This window comes from Solenopsis invicta, chromosome 1, assembly GCF_016802725.1.
Source record: "Solenopsis invicta isolate M01_SB chromosome 1, UNIL_Sinv_3.0, whole genome shotgun sequence".
In the NCBI taxonomy this organism is placed as follows: Eukaryota; Metazoa; Arthropoda; class Insecta; order Hymenoptera; family Formicidae; genus Solenopsis; species Solenopsis invicta.
The window spans coordinates 14478227-14506205 of NC_052664.1; the positions used below are offsets into that span (position 1 = coordinate 14478227).

General features: G+C 29.7%; 1 protein-coding gene across 6 annotated transcripts; it reads right to left on the minus strand.

Moving 5' to 3' along the window:
• Window positions 1-1243: 1243 nt before the first annotated feature.
• On the minus strand, window positions 1244-27950 carry LOC105194321 (mitochondrial carrier protein Rim2). Of its 6 annotated transcripts, none has more exons than XR_003268386.2 (7): window positions 27473-27950; window positions 19179-19361; window positions 18155-18429; window positions 11084-11202; window positions 8157-8376; window positions 6208-6539; window positions 1244-6019 (listed from the first exon to the last, which is right to left on the minus strand). XR_003268386.2 is itself a non-coding variant. In XM_026132172.2 (6 exons), exons 1-6 carry the CDS (start codon window positions 27511-27513, stop codon window positions 6259-6261), a joined length of 1119 nt encoding a protein of 372 aa, XP_025987957.1. In that variant the 5' UTR covers window positions 27514-27950; the 3' UTR covers window positions 1244-6258. The 6 variants fall into 6 exon arrangements, 1 of the variants encoding a protein (XP_025987957.1); XR_003268385.2 differs by having other exon boundaries at window positions 6204-6539; XR_003268384.2 differs by having other exon boundaries at window positions 1244-6035; window positions 6204-6539.
• Between the last annotated feature and the right edge of the window lie 29 nt (window positions 27951-27979).

Here is a 27979-nt window from a genome sequence, read left to right on the forward strand (position 1 = left end):
AACTCACGCTTCAAATTTTTCGAATCCGTTTGAATTCAAAAATAATATGAATACATTCCCATGATTAGTTCATTTCGTGTTTTAATTCATTTGAATACAAAAATAATATATGGAAACATGAATCCGCCTAAATTTAAAATGATGAATAGCGCATTTCGTATTTCAATCCATTTGAGTCTATTTGAATTCAAATAGACACTTCGGAACTTTAAGCGCAAACTCAGATCAATTATTTATAAAATGTATTGCAATTTTCAATTCATTTGAATTTATTTTTGTTTGCTATATTATAGTAATTAATCGGTAAGTAAATCTGCAAAATTGAAATTTGATAAGATTATGTTTATTGAAATATTGAGGAAATATATTCTATTGAGAGAAACCGAACTGCTCGGACGAAAACTTAATCTCTCCGCGCAGGCTCCGCCTGCAGGATAACTGTAGACGTATTCAAGCTGTAACTCTTCTAACGACAGCTAGAGTTATCGTTGCGCAGCTTTTCTACCATATATACACATACATACATACATATATATATATATATATATATATATATATATATATATATATATACATATATATATATATATACATACATATATATATATATATATATACATATATATATATATATATATATATATATATATATATATATATCTGCGCAACGACGCTGTGACGATACCGAATTATTGCTAAGGAGTTACAGAATAGGCCTACTGGGACCACAGCAAACGAAAATAAATTCAAATGAATTAAAAATTGCAATTTATCCCAATTCGCACTTTAGAATCTCCGAGTATTTTTAGATTCAAATGAATTTAAATTGATTGAAATACGAAATATGCTATTTATCATTTTGAATTTAGATGAATTTATGTCCCAGTTATATTATTTTTGAATTTAAATAAATTAAAATACGAAATGAGCTATTTATGTTGAGTTCGAATATATTCATATTATTGTATTTTTGGAATTGGATTCAAATAAATTAAAAAAATCTGAATTCGAAAATGTCGAAATAAATTCGCTTCTAATTATTTCAATTCATTTTTGTTTCACGCTCCCTTCTCTGTTCGCCCAGGCTTGTACTACTAGCATTCTCCTTACTGTCCATGTGTATGTACATACATGACATCCAATTCAATTTCTCTCGGTGAATAAAGTACAATAATAATGAAACAAAAAAATTTTGAGACTTCTGATTTGAAAAAAATTTCAAGTGAACAACATGCGCTTGGCGTACTTTTTATTTTACTCTTTATTGATATTTATGTACACATAAATTTATCCGTACAATTTACTTACTGGGTATCGTAAGCTTATATACATACACAGGATACCCTGTAATCGATAATACAATTGGGAAGGTAATCCTACATACAAAAATAAATTGAAAATGTACAATAAATTTTTTACATACATGAGAGAGGCTTCATTTCTGAGAAAGTCATATTTTGCGAATTCAGTAATGGCATTTCTCTTTGTTAGACTTGAAGAAGTTTGATTAATGTTTTGCTGTGAATCTGATTGAATATTTGTTCCAGCAATTTATTCGCAAATGAAAGTTAAGAAACGAATAAAATGCTTTATTTAAAAAAAAAAAATTAAAGATTAATATTTTACATGTATTTCCTGAAACATATAAATTAATTTTCCATTTTTTAAAGACGCTACTCAAAACGTGCAATTACAGGATCTTGCATATATTTGTATTAATTTTTTTCATGCTACGCTAGGTAATTGTACAACGTCAGTCTTTAACAAAACATTCGCTTTTCGTGAATATACGAAATATTTCTCTCACTCTCCTTCTCTTTGCATTTTTCATCACTCGCCGTCCCTGACTTCATTAGAAAAATTCATTGCTTATCCCAATGACTTCCTATATCTAATATCTGTACATTCTTTACAACTTGGCACACACATCCAGTTCTCATACATTTTAGCAATTTTTTAAAAGGTACACGATACTCTTATGATGCGAATGACTATGCTCGATTAATAACAGCCTGGTACTTAGAATCTGCATTCCTAGACCATACATCTTACAATTGACAACGGTATCATAGAAGTCTCAACAAGATGTCAACAATTAATATATCAATCACGTACAGTGTTCTAGAAGTCGTATATATCTTTCACAAGGGAAGAGAACCAGAAATGGAAACGGGCCCTTTTAAATTGCGGTTTGTTTCAAAAGATAGTTCTTCGTGCCCTTCGTGATATTAAGAATCTTACACTCTAACTTCAGACATTCCTTAGATTAAAAAAAAAAGAAAAAACAAATTTTAAAATTGGATCTAAAAACTATTTGGTAGGATAACAAGTTTTAGAAAATGAAAAAAAGAAAAATTAAGTATTGCAATATTTTAGGACCATTTAAGAATATTTGCCTTTTTATTGCATATAAATAACAATTTGGATTAATGTAAACCCAAGTTGCTTGAGTACTAGTTTACGCTGTCCACTACTGTCAAGATAATAATAAAAAAGCATTAATCCGAAATTTATTTATATCTATGTATAGAGAAAAAGGTGACTGTAATAATATAAAATTAACTTTTTCCTCCATTTCCTCAAATCTATCATCCTATCAAGTAATTTATATATCAGATGACTTTAAAATTTTTATATTATTGTTTTTTAATAAAATTAGTAAGTGTCTAAAGTTAGGGTTTAGGATTTTTAATTTGGGCCCAAAGAACTATCTTTTGCAACAAATCATATTTCAAAATACCATTTCTACTTCTGGTCCTTTCCTTACATTTTTCTTAAGCTGGCTATACACATTCAAATAAAATTGTCAATCATGCATAATCAAGTACGCTTATTAAATCTATTGAAACGTGTAGTGTAAATGACAAAACTATATAGTTATCGCCAATTTGGAATGTGCGATACATATATTTTAAATGATTTGACAAACATATTTAACAAGTTATTTGAACGTGTAAACGGTTTTAGGCATCTTTGAGAAAGATTTAGTCAAATAATTTGCTTGTTGGGAACCTTTCAATTGTAGATACTAATTGTATCAATGACTATATTTTCATTAGAAATCATTACTGAAAAAGCAAGTAAATCTTTTTGTCATATTTGGAAATATCTATCATTTATATATCATTTGTTCTTTCTAAATTTAATTAATACGACTTACAGGACAGAGTACATAAATTCTATATGAGCATTGTGCAACTTGCTGTATATTGAAACGCCAAGCTCTACAGGTAAAATCAAATCACAGCTTCTTTACATATAATATGAAGATTTTTCTCTAGATAACCAGTAAAATATATGCATATTAAACTATAAATTCCCCACATTCTCGGTTTTTTTGATTGAAATCGTAACCGACATAACATGATATAAACCAAATATTAACTAACCAAAAATAAATGTGCCTATGATTTTAGAAAACAATACGCATATATGTATAAACTTTTGAACATCATAAAACTGTACCAAACATATCGAAATACATAAAATTTAATTCTCAAACGTTGACGTAAAATATTAAAATATATAACTTCATTGTCAGAGAATTACATAGTCATTGTGCAGAAACGTGTATCATATCGTAATAAGTAGCAATTAATAAAAATTTAATGCATGGCACACATCTGAAAACATAAAAATATCATATAATAAAGTATTTAAACATTTTAAATTAAAATTGTAATCTTTTATTGTTCTTGAATGAAAAAAATTAATAATTTAAAATAAAAACTGGAAATTGTAAAATTAAAACTATTTTTTGAACAATTGTTACATGGTTTGGCTTAAAAAAAAAAGAAAACAAAATTGACGTTTCTTTCATGAAACAATTCCTATAGAAATCTTAAAGTCGACATATCTATCTTTTTAAAACCTCCTCACAAAAACAGTCACATACGTCCTGGGATAACCCAAGAAATAAATAGTTATGTGTTGTTAACTATTTCGCGTATCTGATAACAGGTACACTAAATATATTAACGGTGATTTGAATTCTTGTTTTCCAGTTCTTGTAATATTCTAGTTCTCTTGTTAAAGATCTTACATCATGCGATGTTACATATGATTAATTAATTTATGAACATTTGTGAATGTACATAGCTAGAGTCTACGGTTCGATATGTACACAACATCGCGATAGCTTTCTACATAAATAAAGTGGAAATATTAGAACAGCCTAACACACGCTAATCCTCCAACAAGTCTAACATTAACAATGTTGCTTTTGTTTCTAATCTGTTAAAACGTATATCGCTTTGTTAAAAACTAGTTGTGTTTTATCATATATTAGCGAGGTATCGGCGAGGAAATCCACAAGATCAAAGTCTAACAAAATTAGTTGAAACATATGAAAAAAAATAAAATTAAAAAATACAGATCAAACGTTATAATAAAATAAAATTGAATTTATTGAAAAACTTGTCATAAAATTTTATAAAGTGTAGGAGGTAGCTTCAAAGATTTCTGGAATTTTTTCATTTTTCTGAAAAATATTAACACTTATTTATATCTTCTACAAAAAATTTCATATTCGTAAGAATTATGCATTTTCTTCAAAGAGAACTTTCTATTTTTTCATATAATTATGCGATTCTATAAAGTTATTGACAATATTCTTGGAAGCGACTTTGTGATAAAGCTATGCAAAGAAATACCGTTCTACTTTTTATAATGTAGCAGTAAAAATATTCTTTCAATAGTCTTTATTGTCCTATCATCATACGCTTGTATAATTAATGCCTCTGTTCGTATTTCTGCCAAATATGCCAAAATTCTGCTAAAATTCAAATATGCACATTGTTTAATTACAGATATTGTATCAACTAATTCTGGAAATTTTTTGAAATTGCCTCGTACATAATTTAACAGAATGCCAGCATAATAAATATATAAACAAATTTCTAAGAAATTATAGTTGATTTGATATAATCATACCCTTAGCCAAAATTATTAAGCACCTATGCTTTTTTCATTTATCTGGAGTTGTGTTCTCTCATTTCATATTAATTATTAGAATTATACACAGCATACATAGTTTTAAGATAAAAGATTCTTGAAATAAAGGATAATTCACATTTTAATTTCTGTTTAAATATATTTAAAATATTTGTTTAAAAATAATAAAAAAATATATAAGTGCTTAATATTTTTACTAAGTTCGCAATTTAATAATTTTATTAATGCATTCTTTGTAGTAATGTTCCTTGAATATATCAAAATAGTTTCATTTTTATAGTTTTCAACGTTGCTCTTTAAAGCATGATACATCACTTAAAATTTAATTGGGATACATAAAACAAAAAATATTTTAATTTCACAAAATTCAATACATATTGAAATATTTATCACAATTTTACGCAAACGCATATCATAATTTTTACTAGAGTTCTAAAATGTTGAAACTTTTAAGAAGAGTAGATCTATAATCTTCCATTTACAATCAGAACCAATTAAAGTAATCGATTTCTAGTAACAACATTTTACTTGAAGTAACTGGAAAATCGAAACACATAGCATAAGTCAAAAACTTATAATAGAAGTCGCTATACATATCTATTATTATTTGCTGCTCTCTTATCAACCAAACATTGTACAATAACAAATATTTCCAAAGTGTTTTTTACATCTTCTGTTTTCTTTTTGTCTTATAAACAAAGTGAAAAAAGAAAAAAACCAAGATGTAAAGAAGAATTGCAAATCATGGAACAGAGAACATCAAAATCCTTAGGTCAGAGACTTAAAGTTTACAGTGATTATTATAGTAAGCCTCACACTTTTGGATTCGGAGTGAGTTTTGTTTCTGGAGTAGAGAATAATCTTGTCTCAAATAAATCTAATATCTAACACAAACCCATTATTCGCGGTATTCACGCACGTCCACAAATGAGAAGCGAAGTCTCGGCCTTCGTCTATCCGCTAAACAAAATCTGCTTTCCTCAATTTCCCTTTTCTCTCTCTCACCCCTCTCTTTTTCTCCCTGCGAGATACAGCGGGTCCGTGTGTCTGGATATGTACATGCTATCTGAAAGGAGGAAGGTCTACTTTTTGCTATACTTTTAGAGCACAGTGCGACCAAAGAGCTGGTACCTTTTTAAGTACCCCTGGAGCAACGATTAAGGGTATCAAACGCGTTTCCAGCTGCTCTCGATGCGCATAAACGTGCAATTAGATCTTAGAACGCTGCCCCGAGTACATGCAGTATTCACCTACTGGAGAAGGGGAAATGGTAGTGGCCCTTTACTCAGGGGCCGTAAGCAAATCCTAGGCCAGCTCTCTCTTCGCTTTAGCATCGTTGTAGAATTCCGATGTCACATCAGTGCTAGATGTCGTCACCGTAACTGGCCGGAAGTGTCGGGTCAGCACGTATACTACTGCTTCGTATGTTGCCATTATAATAGCAGTGTTTGGAATCTGCCGGATCAGCTGAGTGCCAAGACCTCGATAGAGACCTCTCGTGCCCTCCTCTATCCATACAGTGTTCAAAGTTTGCCAAAACGTGCGATATTTGGAGCCCTCTTCCCTTAACCGAGTCCTTGCAACCTCTAAATAGAATAAAGAATACGATTATATCTACCCTTGATCGTGCGTCCTAAATCTAATTCATAAAATTACACAGGCACACAAAATAAAAAAAGTGTCATGTCCGAGAGACTAAACCTATGCATCCCTATGTATTTTGACGCTCTAAAACCGAATATGATTTCAGAAATGCACTATCAGATCAGGATTTCTTTTATCCTCAAAAAATGGCGAAAATTCCTTCAAATCACACTATTTTTAAAGGTAAAAAAAATTCTGACCTGATCTAGCAATTCTGAGGTCATATTCGGTTTCAGGGCGTCAAAATATATAGGGATACATAAGTGTAGTCTTTCGGACATGACACTTTTTTTATTTTGTGTGCCTAATAAGGTGAGAATATACTTCTGCTCACATAATACATGTACGTTATTTTTATTAATTTTTAAATTAAGATTTCAATCTTAAATAAATAACTTTTATGTGAGTCTTTAGTTTCTTAGATAAAAATTTGAATTATTATTATTAAGTATAACAAAAAAAATTCATGTATAAATTTTGGTTTTTTGTATTAACAATGTGTTTTTATTAATATTTAAATAAGAATAAATTAATAAAATGCAACGAAAATATACAAAATTGATTTCCTTTCGTAACAATCGGAAAATAACTCAATATATAATGACGCAGTTCTCTCTGAATAGAAATGTTTCGATTTCATGCAATTCACTACCTAATCTTCTGCGAAAAGATGCACGCGATCTGTGCATGATAATGCTAGTTTGCATAACAATATCGAAACAAATGTAGTACTTATAGTAATACAGATCCAATATACATTTTATTTAAGTAACCAAAACATTTGTAGATAGATATAACGCATAATTACACACTGAGTATTTGATACACGGTGCAGAGGTATCTTTAAACTCGGAGAACTTTCGCAAGGCCATAGCAGAGAAAGAAATTTACTATTCATCTATGAAGTCAATACTGACATTAAGTTTCCTATTTATTCGATGAGGTATCGCTTCATGATAATTATCGACAATCAAATAAATATATTACATCTTGTATTTTTGTGCAAAAAAATTTAATACTGTAAATTTAATTCTTAACATGAGTTCTTTTTAATATAAAATAATTTAATTTTATATTAAAAAAACGCGAAACATCAGCTAAAATATACTTGAGCGAATGTATTAAGCACAGATCTGTAGAAATTAGCACAATTTTACTAAAAAATAAAATGTTGCCTAGTAATTTTGAAAAATTGTATTCTGATAATACAGTCTTTAGATTGCATCGCTATAAATGCAAAAACATTTTTTTCTATATCTTTTCCATCTATAATTTCAAATGATCAATCAATAGTGATTCTAAATTTAAAGAATTAAAAATGGTCAACTATTAATATGTATTGGCCTCTATTAAGCTCTTCGAATATCGAAATCAATATATCACATTGTAAGTAAATAACAAAAGTATAAAAATATACGAAAAGTTGAATAAATTATTATAATTAGAAAACCATGTAAAATTGTTTATTAAACAGGATTTTAAAGATTTGTTTCCTTGAAGAATGAGTTTAACTGAGAATTCCATAAACCTGTATGTATCATAAAGTAACATATTTTTACCGTGAGGATAGGCAATAGTTGACGCTATCGTTTTTGAAAATGAGCCTGCCGCCATAAATTCGATGAAGTCGCGGAAAGTCTTCCTATCATCTGTTTGAGAAGCTCGCAACCTATGAGTAGCTAGCCACGCCTTCACAGCTTCGTATATCACAAAGTGTATCACAGTCTCACTTATGCCTATGTAGGACGCCACGATACCTTTGTAGAACCCCAGGATACCCTGCAAGAAAATAATTAAAATATATATAAATGTCATATCTTAAATATAGTTTATTTTGATGTGTATATGCAATATTTTCTCAAATTTCAAAATTATAATAAGCAATAATTTAATAATTTTGAGATCACACTATTTGTTTCAACACCATAATATAAAAAAAAGAAACCGAAAAAAGAAAAGATTAAATTTCATTAAAAAATGAAATTATATTTAATAAAACAAATTATTAAAATTAAAAAATTTTTAATAACTAGTTTACTATTAATTAATGAAAATTATGTATGTATAATGCAAAAATACAAGCGATACGATCAAGAACGATATAACATCTCTTATCAAAATAATATATCCAATTCTGAATTAAAGGGTCCAAAAGAGGTAACACGTGATAGCTGCATGCTCGGTTAAGATAGCACTAAATCATATCTGATAAGAAAGCTTAAAACAGTTGAGATGCTATTTGCATTTTAGCAATTCAAAGATGTGTATTACCGATAATAGATCAATATTAAATATAAACAGATAAAATAATATTTTGATAGAAAGACCTATCAATTTAACCAAATAATTATCATCTTATCAACTTGATTTAGATTCCAAATCATAAAGTGTGTGAATTACTTATTATGCATCGCTATGATTTATTAATTTACACGTAAATTTTTCAATTTTTAATTTATTTTAATAATAGTCAAAATTAATAGTAGGAAAGAAAGCTCCAAGAATATATTTAAAAAAAAGTACAAATACTGATGTGAGCTACTGCGATTAACAGTACGTAAATTTAAAAAATTGTTAACAATAGCATTCACGAACGCAAATATGTTAACAATTTTTTAATTTACATATTATTAACCAAGTCGGCTCACCTCGGCATTTCTATTTTCTTTTAATAATCATATTTTGAAAAATATATTCTTAAGAAAGATAAATCATTTGATTTATTCACAGAAGCATTTTCGTTTTTTCTTTGTGTGAAAAATATAATATACATAGTTACACACGTTTCTCCCTTTTATATCCAAAATGTATTTATCACAATATTATTCTAAATAATATTTATATCTATTAATTATTTCAAATTTTTAATGTACTTTTTTGTAATATGCAAGTAAATTTTACGTCGGCTTCAATTAACCCATCATTATTTTTTATATCCGTAATCACACCATAACTGTAATATTATATAAAATTACATACGTAAAACTGTACTTTGTACATCTACGTCAATTTGTCTTTCCAATTTTATGCACATATCCATGCAATAATGTACAAGACGATGACGGGATCTACAGATCTATTTATTGCACAAGCGTTGCTCAACATAGTGGAATTTTCCAAGATATTTTTACTTGGATACGCTATTCGTAGATGTACTATTCATGGTGCCAGTTTTAAAGCTGGCCCAATTCCGACGTGTCGAACGCAACTTCAGTACACGCATGTATATACACTATGAGTAGTTGTTCTTTCCAAGTAAACAAATTCGATTTGACACATGTCCACAGAGCAAAACGGTGAACTTGTCCGTTAAAAGCAAATATTTCTTGTCAATAAAAGTCGTGATCTCATTAACTTTTTAGAATTTTTAATTTTACGTATTATTATTTTACCTTATTAACTGGTGCACGTTAAGTATAAAAGATTACTTTCGTGTGATTTAATCTCTAGGAATTAGTTAAATATAAGCCTTCTTTAATAATAGCTTTCTTAGAAAATCATTTTTTTCCGTAGTTAACCATAAAACTCTTGTATATAAAGCATTCTCAAAGTTTATAACAATGTATATCGCTCTCATTCTTCAAATAACAATTTCTCACAAATTCTGGACTATAAAACTTCGATAAAAAACTTCGATATCTGTATCTAAGATACTGATACATGATTACATCAATTCTATATCCGACGAAGCTACTTCGCTCCAACATAAGTGCTATACTTATCGTTGCGCCGACCGAGAAAATAATCTTGGCCACAAGTAACGTTTGCTAAATACTTATCGATGCTATTGCGATAGTATCATTTAATATTTCGTGGAGAATTTCTTGTTTTAGATTTTCCCTAATTCATTACCGCGACGTAATTATTTCGTCAAATAGCGCGACGTAATTCTGACGATAATCTTGCGATTGTAACGAAATCGATCGATAAATGACGGTTTAAGACGCTCGATAGAAATCTTAGTTTTTATAAAAGGAGAAAACTCGAGCAGGCAATTATCGATTCCGGAAAAAAATCCAGGTAATATACTGTGAGGCTCTGCACGATAATCAAAAAGATAAAATATATTTATTTATCCTCATATAATGTAAAATAATGTAAATATTAATAAGGTCACATATAGTATATTTTTCTGTAATATTTTAATTTGATTTTTAGTATTTTAGTACTTGTTATCAAACTCGAATCTATCTTCAATGATGGAAAATTTCTTTATTTTCAATAAATTTTGTATTACAAATTACTTTTCTATGTTTTAAATATAGAAATAAATAACAAAATGGAGAACGATGTTTATTCTTTTTCTTCGAAATAAATTTGCTAATTTTGCATCCAATTTAATTATATTTAATTTCTTACCTTGCCTTAAGAATTTAAGAAATGTGCAAATATAAGAGATACAGTTGCAAGATTCAATATGTCGCGCAGCATAAATTTTACCGAGTCTTTTGAACTATAAATCGTGATAAAAAATAAGATGTCTTACCGATTGTCGATATATCCTCCGCATACATTCTATCGCTGTGACTTTGTGCGATCGGTGGTCCAGTTGCAGTCTGGTTTTTATAAACCAAATCGGATTTGTCAATGTACAAGCGGTGAAACCTGCAAAAGTGAACAACCATTTATTGAATCTGCACGGCTTTCAATGTGGATGGATTGTATCACTGAATGGACTGCATTATTTTTCTTTACTTTTAATGTATCGTCAATCCGATTAAAATTAAATGTCACTTTATCTCAAATATTACTACTGGACAAATTTTTTTCGTAAAATATACTTAATCTATCTACGGGAAATAAAAATATCAATTCTTAGCGTTTCTTACTTATATATCATAAATTTAAAAATCTATAGTGTTCTGAATAATCAGAATAATTTTTCAAGTGTATTCGAACTAATAAATGAATGAAATAGAAGATATCCTAATTTTATTTTATCAGTTTATCAAGAACCCTAACCATAAGACGAGTATTTAATTCATCGATTGACCAACATTAGCTCTATCATTGATCAATCGATGAATTAAAAACTCATCGGTATATATTAGATATCAAACAACGTAGATATATCAATTTTAGTTTCTCACTTATAATACACTAAATTTCTTCATCTAAGAAACTTGTATAATAATGATAAAAAAAGTAATTAAAATTTTTTTGTTATATGTATACGATATCATCGTTTAAATCCAGATATTTTATAATGCATAAAATTTATTATCTTTATTGATCCGGTTTTATGAAAGATCGTTAGGGCATCGTACCATCTATACCACAGTGTACTGAGGATATGTGGATAATGCATGAGGGTTACGCAACTGGAAGTACTACGCATCGTTTAACGCGCAATTTATAACACGTCGTGACTTACCTATGTCTTATTTACTTTCTGTAAAATTCTACTCGGCGTGAAACTTGAAATTTTACAAGTTCGAAAACCAGTTCAAGAAAAACAAAAATTTGGATTAAAAATCGATTATGTTATCGTGATTACGTAATCTTAAATAAATTTGTCGCGTACATTCAAAGAGATGGATTACGCGCGTGACGGATCATTCATAAGCGGCTCATTAAAGATCAAAGAAATAATTTTCTTCCTTTGTAAAAACCGATTGCTATTTATCAGCACATTTAAAAATAAATGCAATCGTATATAAAATTCTGTTGCAATTTTAAGTTACATATATCCATTGAAGTGTAATAAACGTCAATTTTAATTTTTGTAATGTCTTAACGGCATCTATATTAAAATATCTTATATTAAAATATATTAAAAAATTAATAGATTAAATAATATTTTATAGATAAAACAACCTTCACTTTTGCTATTTGGCTATGTTTCTTCCTTTCTATTGCTCAGCATACAACTTGTTTTCTGTTATTAAAATATTAAAATATATTAAAATAATATAAAAATTTAAAGACATTTGACACTAAATGTAACATGAAAATTATGATTACAAATTTATGTGAAATGTTATTTAAAAGAAAAATTAATTTAAAAAATATGGACTTTTCTCTCAATTTTATTTTAAAACTATACATATAAAACGATGCCATTTCACGGAAAGATTTGATCAATTGTTTTGCGAACGTGAAATGAATGAAAACAAATTTTTGTTTTAAAGATTTTGCAAAAAGATGGTTATGATTGATTAAACATTTTTGAAGAGGAGACTTTGATATATTTTTTTATAGTGAAAAAGTATCAAAGAGTTTGGAAAAGATGGTAATCAAATGTATCAGATATTCAAGAAGGTAAGATATTCAATTCAATTAAACCAAAAGTAATAGTCTATAATTAAAAAAAAAAATTATTCTTAGACTTTAAAACTTTAGAGAATTTTTGAAATCTATTGAACATCTTTTTAAAAATATTAATCTAATAAAAATTTATAAATATCCAAAATCTTAGAATGTTACATAAATAAAATGCAATATCACAATGTCAAAAATGTGGTGTATCGAGTCCCACATGGCACTATTTATGGCAATTAAAGATTTTTCCAAGTGAAAACAAGGCACAAACGAATGGTTCTTCTATTTCTTTCTGTACTACTGTACCACATTATCTTCAATTATGACGCAATTCCGGTTGCACCGTTGTGGCCGACGCGGCATATGATTCTTCGATGATAGAGGTACTGTCGCTTACGTTCAAGCGACCGCAAGACGCGTGGAAGGCGGGCATTGAATTACGTGATGAGGATGGCTAAAAATAGATGTACACTGTCGGAGAGACACTCTCGCTTCCCGGCGAGGTGACGCGAGAAAAGGGGATAAAGAGAGGAAGAGGAAAAGAAGGGAAGAGAAAGAAGGTAGGTCGTCGAACACGCACCTAGCGCGACTTCCTACAAACTTCCGAAAAACAATTCAAGGTTGAATGAAAGAATGAAGAAGTAAATACTTGAGTATATTTTAAAAGTACAAAGTCCTATTTATGACGGAATTTTACTATTTTTGAATTTGTCACTCTTTCTATGTTAATTTTCCATTTGCAACTTCTTCTTCGATGTAAAGACGAAAGAACGTTATCTCAAAATTTTTGAGTCATTCTACATTGAAGTATTCAAAATGTGAGACCTTATTTTTGAAATTTAAATACTAAATTTAAATAATTTAAATTTTAATAATAATACTATGAAGAAAAATAGTAACTTAATTTTTAAGACAGTTAATGTTGAAAAGTAATAACTGTAATATGTACACGCATATGATATTTTTGAAGCTAATTATTATTGATAAAAAAACGATTTTAAAAGTATCTCGGACGTATGAAATGTAGACTGAACGTAACCGTTCGAAGTTTTTATCGTTTGTTTACGCAAATTTCCGGTTAAGTGATGTGTAACGAATAACGATGTCATTGTTCATGTAGATTTCGAATGTGATTACAAATCGCTGTATGGCGAATCCGTGAATGATGAGGATGGAAGAAAGTAAACAGATTGGAATAATACCTCAGCGCCGATAAATACACGTAGAGCTGAAGAAGGTCAGCACAAGTGCGTCGTTCTATACAGGTTTTATCGAAAAACCTCAAATTTGCAAAAACATCACAGAAAAAAAGTAAAAATAAAAATTAAATAAATTTAAAAAAAGTGAAAATATAAGATACTGATTTATTACTTTCCGCTAAAGATATGTGTCAAGTTTTATTAAAATTTAATTGAAAAATATTATGTGGAACATTTATATAATGTAGAAATAATAAAATTTTTATTAATTGAATAATACGTTATTAATTTTCGTAATATTTAATTTGATCATATATTATCAAATAATAACAATTAAGATATTGTGCAATTTTAGCTTTTAAATTAATAAAAACATAAATATCTTGTACACTTCAATACTTTATCTAATTTTTTTCATGAAGAAGACGCTGTGCTAAATAGATTATATTTTTTTTAATTTCTTAAGTGTATTGTTTATTATCTTTCTTTTAATCTTCCATCATTGTCCGCGAAATACGTCACTTTATCCAGTGTTTAAAATTTTAAAATGTTTATTTTTGGAGCAATTTAATGCCATTAAAAGAAAACAGAAATGTAAGAGCCATTGTGAGGTATTAAAGGTAAACAATGACAGAAGCTATTACAAGACCTCCGTTAAAGTTTATCCAAAAACATATGTTGATGCTTTATGTAATATCTTATCTGTGCAAACGTACGTATGATTATTATTCACAGTTGAAGTAATCCATACTTTCGCGCAGATGCAAGATGTGATACAAATGACACACACTCGACTGTTAATGAATAATTATCCTAGTGATTAGATTATTAGATACTATCCTAGGACAAACAATCGTTATCGTTGATCGATCAATGCAAAAGTAACAGAAACAAAAGAAATTGAAAGCATTGTAGCGTCAAGTTACAACAGGCGATACCGCCACTGTAATTTCAAAATAGAGTTGAAAAACAATAGAAAATAATAAAAAATAATTCCAAAGCTCAAATTTATAATAATTTATTCTTATAATTAGTGTAATTTTTTATTTATAGAATGCCCTTGATATAAGAATTGTTTATGTGATATCGATAATAGAGAAGTTATAAAGATAAAGACTTCGAATTTTCACTAGAATTGCGTTTAAACGAGTGGAAAAGTCCGCAGTTAAAGAATTTCTTGAGCAGTCTGTACTTACGCAAAAGCGACGCAAATGATAAACAATCGCGAGAAGAAGAGAGACACGCGCCAATCGCATGGCTCCCCTGCGAACAGATCTACAATAAGCTGATCGTATTCTCGAGGTTGAAGTTCAGCTTTCCGAATGATAAATTGTTTATCGTTCGCGAAATAGTCTTATTGACTTTAATCTATCGGGTGTTTTCGAAATAGCGCATCTCCATTCGTATCGCGTAGGTAAATGGAAGGAAAAAAGTGCATTGCCGCGTTATACATATTGTATTCATCGCTTCCGTGGGAAGTGGCTATTTAGGACGAAAATATCGACGTAAAATAAAATACGTATAACAACATCGTTAAGTCGATTTTATACGCAATTTTATGCCTTTTTTCAACCTATATTTATTGCGTAACAGTATGAAAATGATACAAAATACTAAGCTCACGAAACAACAGTGAAACTAATCGTTAAATATTATAATAAATTCGTTATAATAACAAATTGGACGCACTACTGCGCACTGCATATTAAAGCCGTCCTACACAAACCGACGTAAAGATATGTGTTCCATATAAACATATTGATAGATTAAATAAACCGTGAAATTTTCAATATACTTTATGAAGTCGTTTGGTAAAACATATATTTTATCAATCGAGTTAGTTGCCTTTTATTTTTACACTTAGATTAGATCAGTGCACGAATTTAATGTACACTAGTATACCCAGATAGTACAGTTCACTCGAAATCGTTATTAGAAGGATTGTTTAAATAGTAATTAAAGTATTAAATTTTATCAAATGCAGATAATCATTTGACTTGATGAGGAGAGTGCTGTCATACAGCCTTAAAACTCAATTTATAGAACTAAATTGTCAGTAATCATTTTTCTTTAAGAAATATGACTCATCATATTATTAATATACTTAATATATAGTACTAAACGACTTGCTAAAAAGAAATTTAATATTTTCTTATACAAGGAGAAAAATTTATCCAATTTGAACATTATCTACTTCGACGACATTTGACGCGAATAAGCGAAGAATGAAGAAATAAAAAATAAAGAGCGCGTATAATTTGACCAACGGGTATACGTGTACCGAGTGTGTCGTGGGTTATCGACATCAAGAGAGTTCGAGCTATGCGTCAAAACCGCGACGTCCGCACTTCGATATATCCATTAAAGATAAATGCATGAATGACGCGCAGAATACTTCTCCCTCTCCCATCGAACGTTAATCGCACGTCTATCGCTATCCGGTGATTGGATTTGTCGAAGGAAACTTAACGAGACGGCGCGACATACGATATTTTTGCAGGAATCTGCTTAAGTTTTTTTTTTAAACTTTTTCTTTTTTATCATCAAGGTCAGTACGTTACATTACTTGCATGAGAGTGCAAATCATGAAAATACTTGCGCTGATATAGCATACAATGTATGAGAAATAAAAATAATCTAATTAGAATCTAATTTTATCACAATCTCGATTTAATTTATTCTTTATCCTTTTCTAGTTCTTAGAATTAGGAAAAATAAAAAGTAAGTTAAACTGACATAAAACTTAATCTATATTGATAAAAATAGATATCAATATTTTAAGAAAACTCTAGATAAATTTCAATTCGATTTCTTCAACAATTTATTTTTCAAAATCTGCGTGATAAATATATAAAATCATATTGCAATTTAATATAAAACTATGACAGAGCTATTTCCTTTTGAATTACTTAATTTAATTATACTATTGTATTTATATCTAATCTTAACGGATATTAGGTCATCATGTAAAGAAATAATTTATCGTCAATGCATGATATGAAACTAGCGCTGATCAATGAAAAAAAACTGCGAGAGATATAGCGATACTTATTACTTATAATATGCAGCGTAAATGGAGTAATGCGCATAAATAAATGTAAACATATGTTCGTTTCATTAGACAAAAATGCGAACAGATTCAAAAAAAGCGACACGAAAAGATTAATAATTAATAAAGACTAATATCATCTTAATGATCAAGATATAGCAAACCATATTGAACTAATATATATATCAATTTATGAATAAATATTTTCGCTCCATATTATTGTGTATGTTAAAACTGAAATCTTGTTGGAGATCTTTTACTAGTCAGTATACGATGTCATTTATCTTACAGTACTTAAAATAAAAAAAGCATTAAAAATAAAAAAGATATTGCGTTTATATTTCAGTGTAACAGCTTTCAACATAGCATAATGCAAAAAATGCATAAATAATTAAACCCTGGCTAAAACAATATTTTTAGCACAAATTCTTTACAACTTTTAGTAATTAATTAGCAATTTAATTTGTGATATTACATTTTTAGCTCTACTTAACAGCTGCATTTTAAAGTCCGGCAAATGGCGCGCAGTTCAAGGGAACTTGTAAAAGTATATAACTTCACTTGGAAAATTATTATTGAATACTAAAATCCGCTTTCGACCATTTTTGTTATTTAAATAATTAAAAATGTAAATAATTAAAATTGCCAAATTTTAATAAAGGAGACTAAAATTGTGAGTGAAAAAAACATATACAATGAATTAAAATTTTAATTGCTGGAGTATAAAAAAGGAGTGTAAAAATAATATAGTTTAAAGAATTTATTTAATTTAATATAAAAAATATTATAGTTACAACCTATATTATAATTTCAACAACATAAAACATGAAAATTTAAATAAAAATTAGAAAGTACGATTGTTAAGCTAATTTTCTCTTGTATACTTGATATAAATTCAATTTGTACCAGAATAAAAATTATTAGATATTAAGATTAATCATTTGTTTAGAGATGCAAAATTAAACTTTAGAAAAGTAACGCGAGAATTGTAATGTATCGTGACACAAACATTTATTATTATTATATTATAATAATAGCGTGGTCTTACCAGCGCAGGATGCGGAGAAAACATGAACGATTGGAGTATCGGGAGGTAGAATCGCATTGAATGCAACCTTGCTCTTGGAGTATGCACAAAAATAGATAGCTCTGGAGGGTGCCACGCCAATGAGATTCGGACCAAGACCCTTGAACAGTCCTCGTGCACCCTCATTTTTGATGATGTATTTTAAGCATTGATAGATGCCCGGCGCGTGCCGGGAAGAGTTCGGAGGAGAGGTTGAAACGCCGAAATGCGAGAGAGCTACGAAGTGACTGGAATACCTGAAGGTGAAAGAAACCGAGAGCTACGTTTAAGAATACATATTTTTCTCCGGGTGTACATGCCGCTCGATCAAATTCAACTCTTATATATTCCTATGATTACATCTATGTATATGGCAAAAAAATTTCATCTATGAAGTTAAAATTTTATTTTGTCAGTTTCGATATTGTTGAGAGAAATTCCAGAGTTTCTGAGACATTCCAATAAAAATACTTGCAATTTCACATTCATAATGACAAAAATAAACATTGCAATATTCCGGCAATTTTTCAATTCTCGAGTCAAAATTTTTCAAGCTCACGTGGAGAAAAAAAATCTTTCGTGAAAATCTAATTTTTTTCGAAAATATCGAAAACTCTTCGAAAGTTTTAATAATTTTTTCTCGATATTTGAATCGTCAAAATTAAAAATAAAAACATTCCGGTGACATTTTATTTATCGGAACATTTTCAATTGGAGATAAAAGTTTTCATGGATATCTAGCATTTTTGTCAAAGTTCAAGAATTCTAACGGTACCTCTTCTCGCGTACCTCTCTATTTATTCTATTTTAAATGAAAGAAATAATAAAAACACTTTAAATAAGTCGTATACAAATTATCACGAATAATTACGCTTATAAAGCAATTTAGGAAATCGGATAAATTCTAATAAACTGTCGCGACGTATACAATATCATATCAGCATCTAATTTAATCAATTTAACTTTCTTTGATTAATCTTAATCAATTTAATTTTCTTTGATTTACCTAGGATATCCAGTGCATAGCCTCCTGCGTTGTTCGGGCGTCGGTGAACCTTTGCATGTTGGATGACCAGATGTGAATTCCTTGCTTATTGGAGGTGGATGAAAGCCGGAAGACGACGACTGCAACCGAGTCTTTACTACTTCAAGCGGACAAGTAACTATTGCTCCTGCCGTACCAGCCACTCTACACAAAAAGTAAAAGAAAGACTAATATGAGTTTTATGACTACCTCATTAGAATATCTATTTGCGATCATAACTGCTAATTTCTCTTAGCCAAGGAAATATTGCTGTTTTACAACGATCGTATATGATATTGTAATTAAATTAACCATATAATATTATATTTAATTAAATCTTATGTACGTTGATTGATAATAAATGTACAATGTATGTGTCAATTACGAATGTATAATACATATATACAGTTATATCTTTTATCAACTTTATCTGTTATTAAAACGTATGAATCAAGAAATTGTTATTTTCTCTAGGAAAATGTAAGGAAAGTTTATTACGCAAGTTACGATTGCATAATCAAATTTGCACAATAATACAGAGAAAAGTTTCTTTAGAACAATATTTGTCTGAATCAAACAAATTGTGCATTGCGATTCGGTTAAAATAAGTTTCTTTGATTCGAAGAAATTCCTTGGTTGTGTAATGCAAATCTTAACCAGAACAACTAAATTATTTCCTTACATTCTGTCAATACATTCTTTAAAATTAAAGTTATTTGTTTAAATTAAACAAATAATTTATTTATTATAAAAAAAGACTGAAATAATGTCATTTTTAAAAAAATTAAACTTTTATTTTCCTCAAAGGTACTTTCACTTCATCTTTAAAAAACTAATTTAAAAAAACAATTTCTTTAATTAAAATATAACTTTCTCTGGATATAATAAAGAAGTTCAACTATAATTTTAATTTATAATGTTTACAAACAGAACAAAATGTATTGAGAGAACAAAATATTCGCTACCAACGCAATCAGATTTTCACTTTATCTTATCTGATTAGAAATTACAACAAGATAAAAATTATAAATAATCATTAAGATAACGGTAAAAGTATGAGAAATGAAATGTCGCATGATTCGTGTGTGAAACAGAAATATCAATATTTATTTGGTGCGAACTCTCACGCAGAACTTCACTGACACAATCTCGCGAATCTTTCCAATTAGACTTATTATAGCCATCTCTTGTCGCATCGTAAGATAATTAGCAGTGTTAGTGAACCGGTTTTCATCATGTGTGCAATATGTGTTATCAGTACCATGTTTATACTTGTCGAGTAACCTGTACTTGTAACTTTGAAATTCTTGATATTTGAGCGAAGAATATTAAGTTTATGAAATAAAAATAGAGAAATTATTAAATTATTAATTTGTTAAATTTTCTTAGTAAAAATATAAATTATTAAACATACAAAAATGGAAAGAAATGACAAAACAAAATCTTATCTTTTATTTATTTCTGTAACGCTTCAATTTAAAAATTAAATTTAAAATATTCTGTATTTATACTCTAAAAATTGAAAAACAATGTAAATTATCAACGACTAATGAGCAAAAGTCATAGTGCTATTAACCCGTAATGGTCACACGGGGTCCAACAGACCCCACGCGTCCTTCTTCTAACTTTGAGGGCAGACAGACCATTCAAAATCGAACAACCTACTATGAAACTAATTTTTATCTGAAAGTATACTCTCTTGAGAATATACTCCTAAATTTTTGTTGAATTATCTCAAAAATTATACAATAGTTTGCTCGCGATTTGTTTGTATATTACCGTAATCACAGATTAAAACGTTGTGGTTATAAAACTTTAAATATGAATAAATCTTAGGATAATCCGCAGAATAAAGAAGATTAACGCTGTAGTTATTAGTATTACTTAAATTTTATTTTCATTGAGGATTATGTTTCTCTTTTTTTTTCATAAAGTGTTAAAAACATAGATGATAAAGTAATCTCTCTAATGTTACGTTTATAAATTTAATAACATATTGATATAAATATTACATTTTAACATATAAACAAACTATTTTCGTAAACAATCTAGTAAGTAAATAAAATTGACTTATCTTAACTTTCCCGTTTAAAAGTACAGCTTATAAATCGGAGTTTAGTAGATGGATTAAAATTTATGATATGAAGTAATAAAAATATCGAAAAAAACATTACAATAGATTTGTGTATACTCAATCTAGGTCATATTAATTCTACCTTACCAAGAATTTTTTCTTTGGTGATAACGTTACGACGAAAATATAAATTAAGTATAGCGCTATAAAATATAAATATAAAACTACAATAATATGAACTGTGGAGATTAAAAACCATCACTGGATAGTTATAGAAAGCAGTAACTTTCCTACGAAATATTAGATCATGAAAAACATGATTAAGAAAATTCTACTGTCAACAGAATACACAAACACTGATCATTCAACTTTTGCAAACAAGTTATGTTGACAGTATGACGTATTAGTTATTTGTTCAATTCATCATGTTATTACTACTTAGAAACAAGTATACCATATTGGATATTAGGTCATATAGGACACATTTACTTTATATTTAATTTAAAAGAAAATATTCAACATCAAAAATTTAAAACTGCAAGTAATACGTAATTTTCATCAGACAAATATTAAGATGAAATTCTTCAAAACATGTAAAATTAAAAGAAAATATCTTACATATACAGTAAATTTAAAAGAAAGTCCTCTGAACAAATTATAGGAATAGGTATATAATTTGATGGAAAAAAAATATCTTTGATCCTCAAGAGTTCCTATAACTACCCTAATTCACTTATCCTCAAAGACGCTATTGCATAGTATATGTTGAACCTTTTATCAAGTCCAAAGGAATGCGACAGTAAATTAGCGTCCGATTCACACGGTGCAGATAATAAATCCGCGTATCTTTCCATGTTGAGAAGGTACGCATTCATGCTCTCGTTGATTGAAAACTTGAATCCTAACTCTGCTAATTCGAATAACAACTTTCAATAGTAAGTAGGAACGCATATCTTAAAAAAAAAACCGTGCATAAAATGTTTCAACTGTTTTCAAATAGAGAAATACAAAAAGTTATGTAATGGAAAAATTAGCGGAAAAATTATTTTGTGACACTTATTTTATTTTTCCAATTTACAAATTGAGGTAATAGAACAATAAAATAAAATATGTGTGCGTGTAAACGGAAAGAATTTCATCATAATATCTAAAAATTAAAAACTACAGATACAGATTAAAAAATAAGTTTATGTTGACCTATCAAAATAATTATGCAAGACGTTTAAACTTAATGATACTTCTACAAAAAAAAATTGTTGACATTCCAGCTACTTAAACGTTCAATATAAATTTTTTAATAGCATAATTATTAGCATTAGCAACATAATTACTTCCAAATCTGCATTTCAGCAAAGTCATCCTTTCCGTAGACAAATTTGCATCATAATGCTAATTAATAATTTCTTTTAGTTATCATTTGTGACATAATTTTTATAAAAACTTACAATACATTTTTGAGATAAAAATTATATGGATTGGTCAAGTTTATTTTTATTTTTTGTATTAATTTACATTTATAACTTATATAATTTTTATGTAGAACTTTTATATAATGTATAAAAAAAGATGTGTATACCTTGTGTATACAATAGAAACATGAAGGATGACTAGAACCTATCTTAAGGCACAAGATAAAAATTATAAATAAATAAATAAATAAATAAAGCAACATTGTATGTACAATGAATATGATAAACTCATTCCTTTTATTCAATCAATAAAAAAGTTCTAAATTTAGTTCTTAACTATAACTATTATCTATTTAGACCCGGGTGTTCCACCTTTTAGTAAGTATCAAGTAAAATTTAACTGTAGGTAAATCCTTGCAATCGCATTATAGACATTGAAATATGAGCGAGAATAGGAGCTACCGATTTTGCTAGGTGGTTTCTGGTTACCTACTAGCATTACAAATCTCATAAATTTATGAAGTCTCAAAATGGAATTTCCAACGTGCAGTATTTCAAGATAAATAAATCGACTCTCTGTTATCAAGCGAGAAATTCCGGTACTTCCCATAATGTACAAGTTTATTTATTTGACTTTTCATCTGATCTCTTGAATTAAAAAAAAAAAAAAAGAGGAAACGCAGATTTGATATCGTAAAATCGACGAGTTAAAAACGATACGACGTAGAAGGCGCCCTAATAATAGCTAAAGAATTGTTAATAACAAGCATCAGAAAGTAAATTCTTAGTTTCTGAATTATAACAAATTGAAAATCATGCAATTTTATAGAAAAAAATTTAGGAAGTTTCAGCGAATTAAATCGTGACAATAAATGTGGAGTAAACGACAAAATTCTTTTATTAATAATCATGCGATTAACTTTGATTATTGAAACTCTAATTTGACTTTAAAAATATCAAGGTATTTGCGTCTATAGTCAAAAACTTAATGATTCACCGTTGCGTCATGTACCAAACGGAGAGAATTGCATCAATAAACGCAATCTTATACATAATAACAATAGAAATTGCAAAAAATAATTCGCGAGCCTCACATTATTTTCTTAGGCACCAAGTCATATATCTCAGTCCTACGTAACCACCCCATACGTGACACACCGTAAAATATGAAAATATCCTTTTTCTCTCTCGGCACAAAGTTACAAGTCTGACGCAATTTTAGCCTATTTCGTCGGATACATTTCAAGGCACATTTACTTGGGATTATTTCGAATCGATATTTCCTAATCGAAGATTCGATCGAATTAATAACTTGGACTACTCCATATAAGTACGAAAGCTCACAGAACACGGCTACGTGTTCACGAGGGCACGCAGACAGACAGCAAGTGGCGCCCGACAGGCATATTTAACATAACTGCGTCGTCGAATTCCTTTTCGAGCGAGCTAATCTTGTAAATAACAGTCTTGTATTTCAGCACCGGTAAAGCCTGTTGTACAGCCAGACGGCCAAATGTCTGTCATCGTTTACGAAATGTGTTAAGTGTAAACAATAACACGAGACTGTATATATTATTATACTATCATATTACAAGGACGTACTACAAAATACATCAAAGTATAGCTCTGGGTGTATAATCAATATTAATTAACTAATCTTGTTCAGTCTACCTTATCTCATTATTATTTGTGTGTTTTAACAAATGTAGCGTCCCATTTTACAAGTCGTACGGTCTGAAAGGCAATAAACAATAATAAAATCAATTTTCGAATAAATTCATTGTTTCAAGGTCATATGAATGTCAACGCCATTTTTTAAAAATAGAATTGTATTAATATTTTACATAATATGATTGCTTTGATTGCTTTGATTGCTTTGATTGTTTTGCATATAAAAGAAATATTAAAACAGAATTATCGAAATATCAAAAGTTTACGAGATGTTTTATATTTTATTTTGGTATGTTTTGATATAAAATATCTCGTGAATTATTGTTTTTTCGATAATTCTACTTTAACACTTATATGCAAAATAATATAATAAAAAAATCATATTATATAAAAAATCATAATTACATTAAAAAAATGTAATTATGATTTTTTTATATAATTTTCATATGACCTTAAATAATCAATTTTTTTTGTTAAAAATTAATTGTGTTATTAACTGTCCTTCAAATCGTACAACTTTTGTTTGAGACATTTTTTCGTATCTACGCATATTTTTTCAAGATATTTATCTGTCAAAAATATAACAAAATATAACCTGTATTACATATCTGTTATTCATTATTCTGTTTAACATAGCTATTATTAATTCAACATAGAGGATGAGATTAATTAGAACAAATTAATCATGATTATCCAATCGGTTGCATGAAATGTAAATACATAAAAATTATTTCAAATCCTTTTCTCTTATAATTATTACAATTAAGAATAAAAATAAATATTGTCAGCGCAATTCAATTCTCTATACAATATTTTTATGTTTACGCCAATGGTCAACTAACAATAAAATGTTCTGTACAGGGAAATTTCATTACGATTCAATCACACGCCTACAATAATCTTTTATTACAATTTTTCATGTTTAATTATTTCAGCATTATCATTACATTGATTCCAATATCTCTCTGTAATATATGACTATATTATATAAACAGAAAGAGAAAAAGGGAGAGAAAACAGATCTTGGCCGATTGGGGTTAAAGGATATTAGTGAAAAACCGGTCTTATCGGTTACAAACTAGAAAGGCCGACAATCGCTGAACTATAATCAGCTAAGGTTATCACTAATATGTACAGTCTCAAGCTGCTTTTAGCGCAGACATTTCTTTTTTATCGCGCCCACCGCGATTTATTATAAAAAGCAGAGGTGATAAATTTACTACGTCGTTGATAAGGATTTGACATATAGAGATTAGCACGTACTATAAATTGCCAGGAACGAAAAGAATCTCCGCTAGAAGTTGCTTTTCTTGATAATATTCATGTAGAAAAATCATCGGTTGCGTAAACGGCATGCGCGCGGCCGACTTTGCCCTGAATGTGACTTCTTAATTAAGCTAGATAATTGTGAGATAATTTTGTGCGTTGTATTTACGACCGCGTACGCGTCATCGATTCAGCGTAATCATGTCGACGAGAACAACGTTCGTGGGACACATGTAGGGTCGACCTGAGACTGCGTTCGTATCAGTGTTTTTGTTAGGTCGATCGATAATTGTATTTGTAACTGCGACGAAGACAGGAATTCCGAAACATCTATGTAAGACTGGTTTATTTTTACGAGAAATTAAATCGACGCAAAAAAAGTAATTAAAGCGTATTTCCAGAACGTTTTAAGTGCAGAGATGAGACGAGTTGATTTTATCGCAGTAACTCGTTTATAAACTATGTGCCCTCGCGATAAAATTGATTTATCTAGCTTTCGCGCTTATATTACGGAGTCTGCTTGTATTACACTTATATTGTTAGACCATGCAGCGTAGACTGAAGAGAAATTATATCTTCGATCCCTTTACTTCTCCATCGTGTCTTATATTTTTATTCAAAATACATACTTGTTTGAACGCAAATGTGTTTTAAATGAATTAAAAGCTGAACATTCACGTGAGCCTAATTAATAAAACAATTCTCATCGATGTTCCAGTTTTCCACGAGTAATTTCATTGATTAAAGTTTAGCAATTATTTAACGTTTCTTCAGCGATTATTTAATAAAATTTTTGACGTTGGTAATTAAATTATAAATACATTAAAATATCCACACTTGAAATAATACAATGAATTATATTGAGAAAACGGTACGAATCAACTTTTGAGAAATTATTGAAACTTCTTTTTCTCCATTCTTACAATTTTATTATTAGAATCATTATTTTATTATTTGACGCGTAATACAAAGATAAATAAATGCTTTTAACCCTTTCAACTCCAAATTAATACTATATGAAAAAAAAATTTTTCTCTATTGTTTTTAATAGCGTAGAAATGGTACCTGATCATTTTCATAAATTTTATTATTAACGGTTTTGGCGAGATCAAAATGTTGTTCAAACATTGATTAGTTACATGTTTGATGGATCTGTGAAGATTAATGCTTCGGGCAACGAGTGCGAAAACATTAAATCAGAAAATACTTTTAACAACTTAGTAAATGAAACTTTTATATATGTAGAGAGAAATAAAAAAATATCTATGTCAAATATTTCTGTTCTTTAATCTAATCTCTAATTATTAAAACTTTTTTTCATGTACAATGCACACGAAAAAAATGCTATCTCACCTAGAACAGAAATGACGCAATATCGTGTCCTTTTCGTAACTGACACAATTCCGACACAAAACGGTAAAATGTTTCAGTGATCCATTAAACCTAGCCACGAAATGACCCATTATCCTTAATTAACAATAACCGGGGAGTCAATTCCCGGATATTCTCAAAGAGAAATCGATGAAAACAAACTTGAAGATCGGCGAGAAAACGTAAATAGAAAATTACTCGATAGGTTTATATTTTCAAAACACACCGTGTTCAAGTGAATGCGCCCCCCGATTAAAGACGACCTCTCGGAAAGAGCGAACCCTCGTTCGAGGCCGATTGAGACCGCGCGGACTCGGGAAGGCTGTTAATCGTCCTCGACCCGATCGGGATCACGTAAATCGAACGCACCGCAAAGGAGAAGATCGAACCTGACGACCTGCCAAGGCTGGCGTGACGCAAAGCCGGACCGGGCCGCGGGCCGGGCCGAAACGCGCGCGCGCGCGCTGGTCGAAAATAATACTCACCCTCCGGCGACGAGATGTATCGCCGTGTCGCGATCCAACATCCTCCGCCGTGTGTCCGCGAGGCGTGCAGATTCGCTGTCAATCTACGGTAGCATGCACTTTATGCGTTTCGGCGAGAAACGAAGCGACAACGGCGGCGAACGGTGGGGGAGGGGGGGGACGAAACGAGACGAGACGGGACAAAACCAGACGAGACGAAGCGAAGCGAGGCGAGGCGCGCAATAAGATTCGTACTCGGAAGTTATCACGTAACTACGCCGGCTTGGAACCGGATTCTCGCGGCGATCGCGCAAGATTTATGACGCGATGGGCCGCACTCTCTGCTGTTCTCTTTTTTCGACGATATCGATGAGACGCAATGACACTCGACACACAACGCACCGCGACATACACTGTTTCTCAACGACACGAGGCGACGAATAACTCCAACCGAAACGACAACGTATCACGCACTACCGCCGGATTCCCCCAGATTCTTCGTCTATCCTGCTTCTCCTCCCTCTACCT

Bases quoted from the DNA above. Each gene is read 5' to 3' on its own strand.
- LOC105194321 (XM_026132172.2), bottom strand. From the start codon at position 27,513: ATGTTGGATCGCGACACGGCGATACATCTCGTCGCCGGAGG. The intron at 11,203-18,154 runs GTAAGACCACGC...TCACTTTTGCAG, and splicing joins TTTCTCCGCATCCTGCGCTG to GTTTCACCGCTTGTACATTG. The intron at 6,540-8,156 runs GTAAAAATATGT...TATTCTATTTAG, and splicing joins AACTATTGCCTATCCTCACG to AGGTTGCAAGGACTCGGTTA.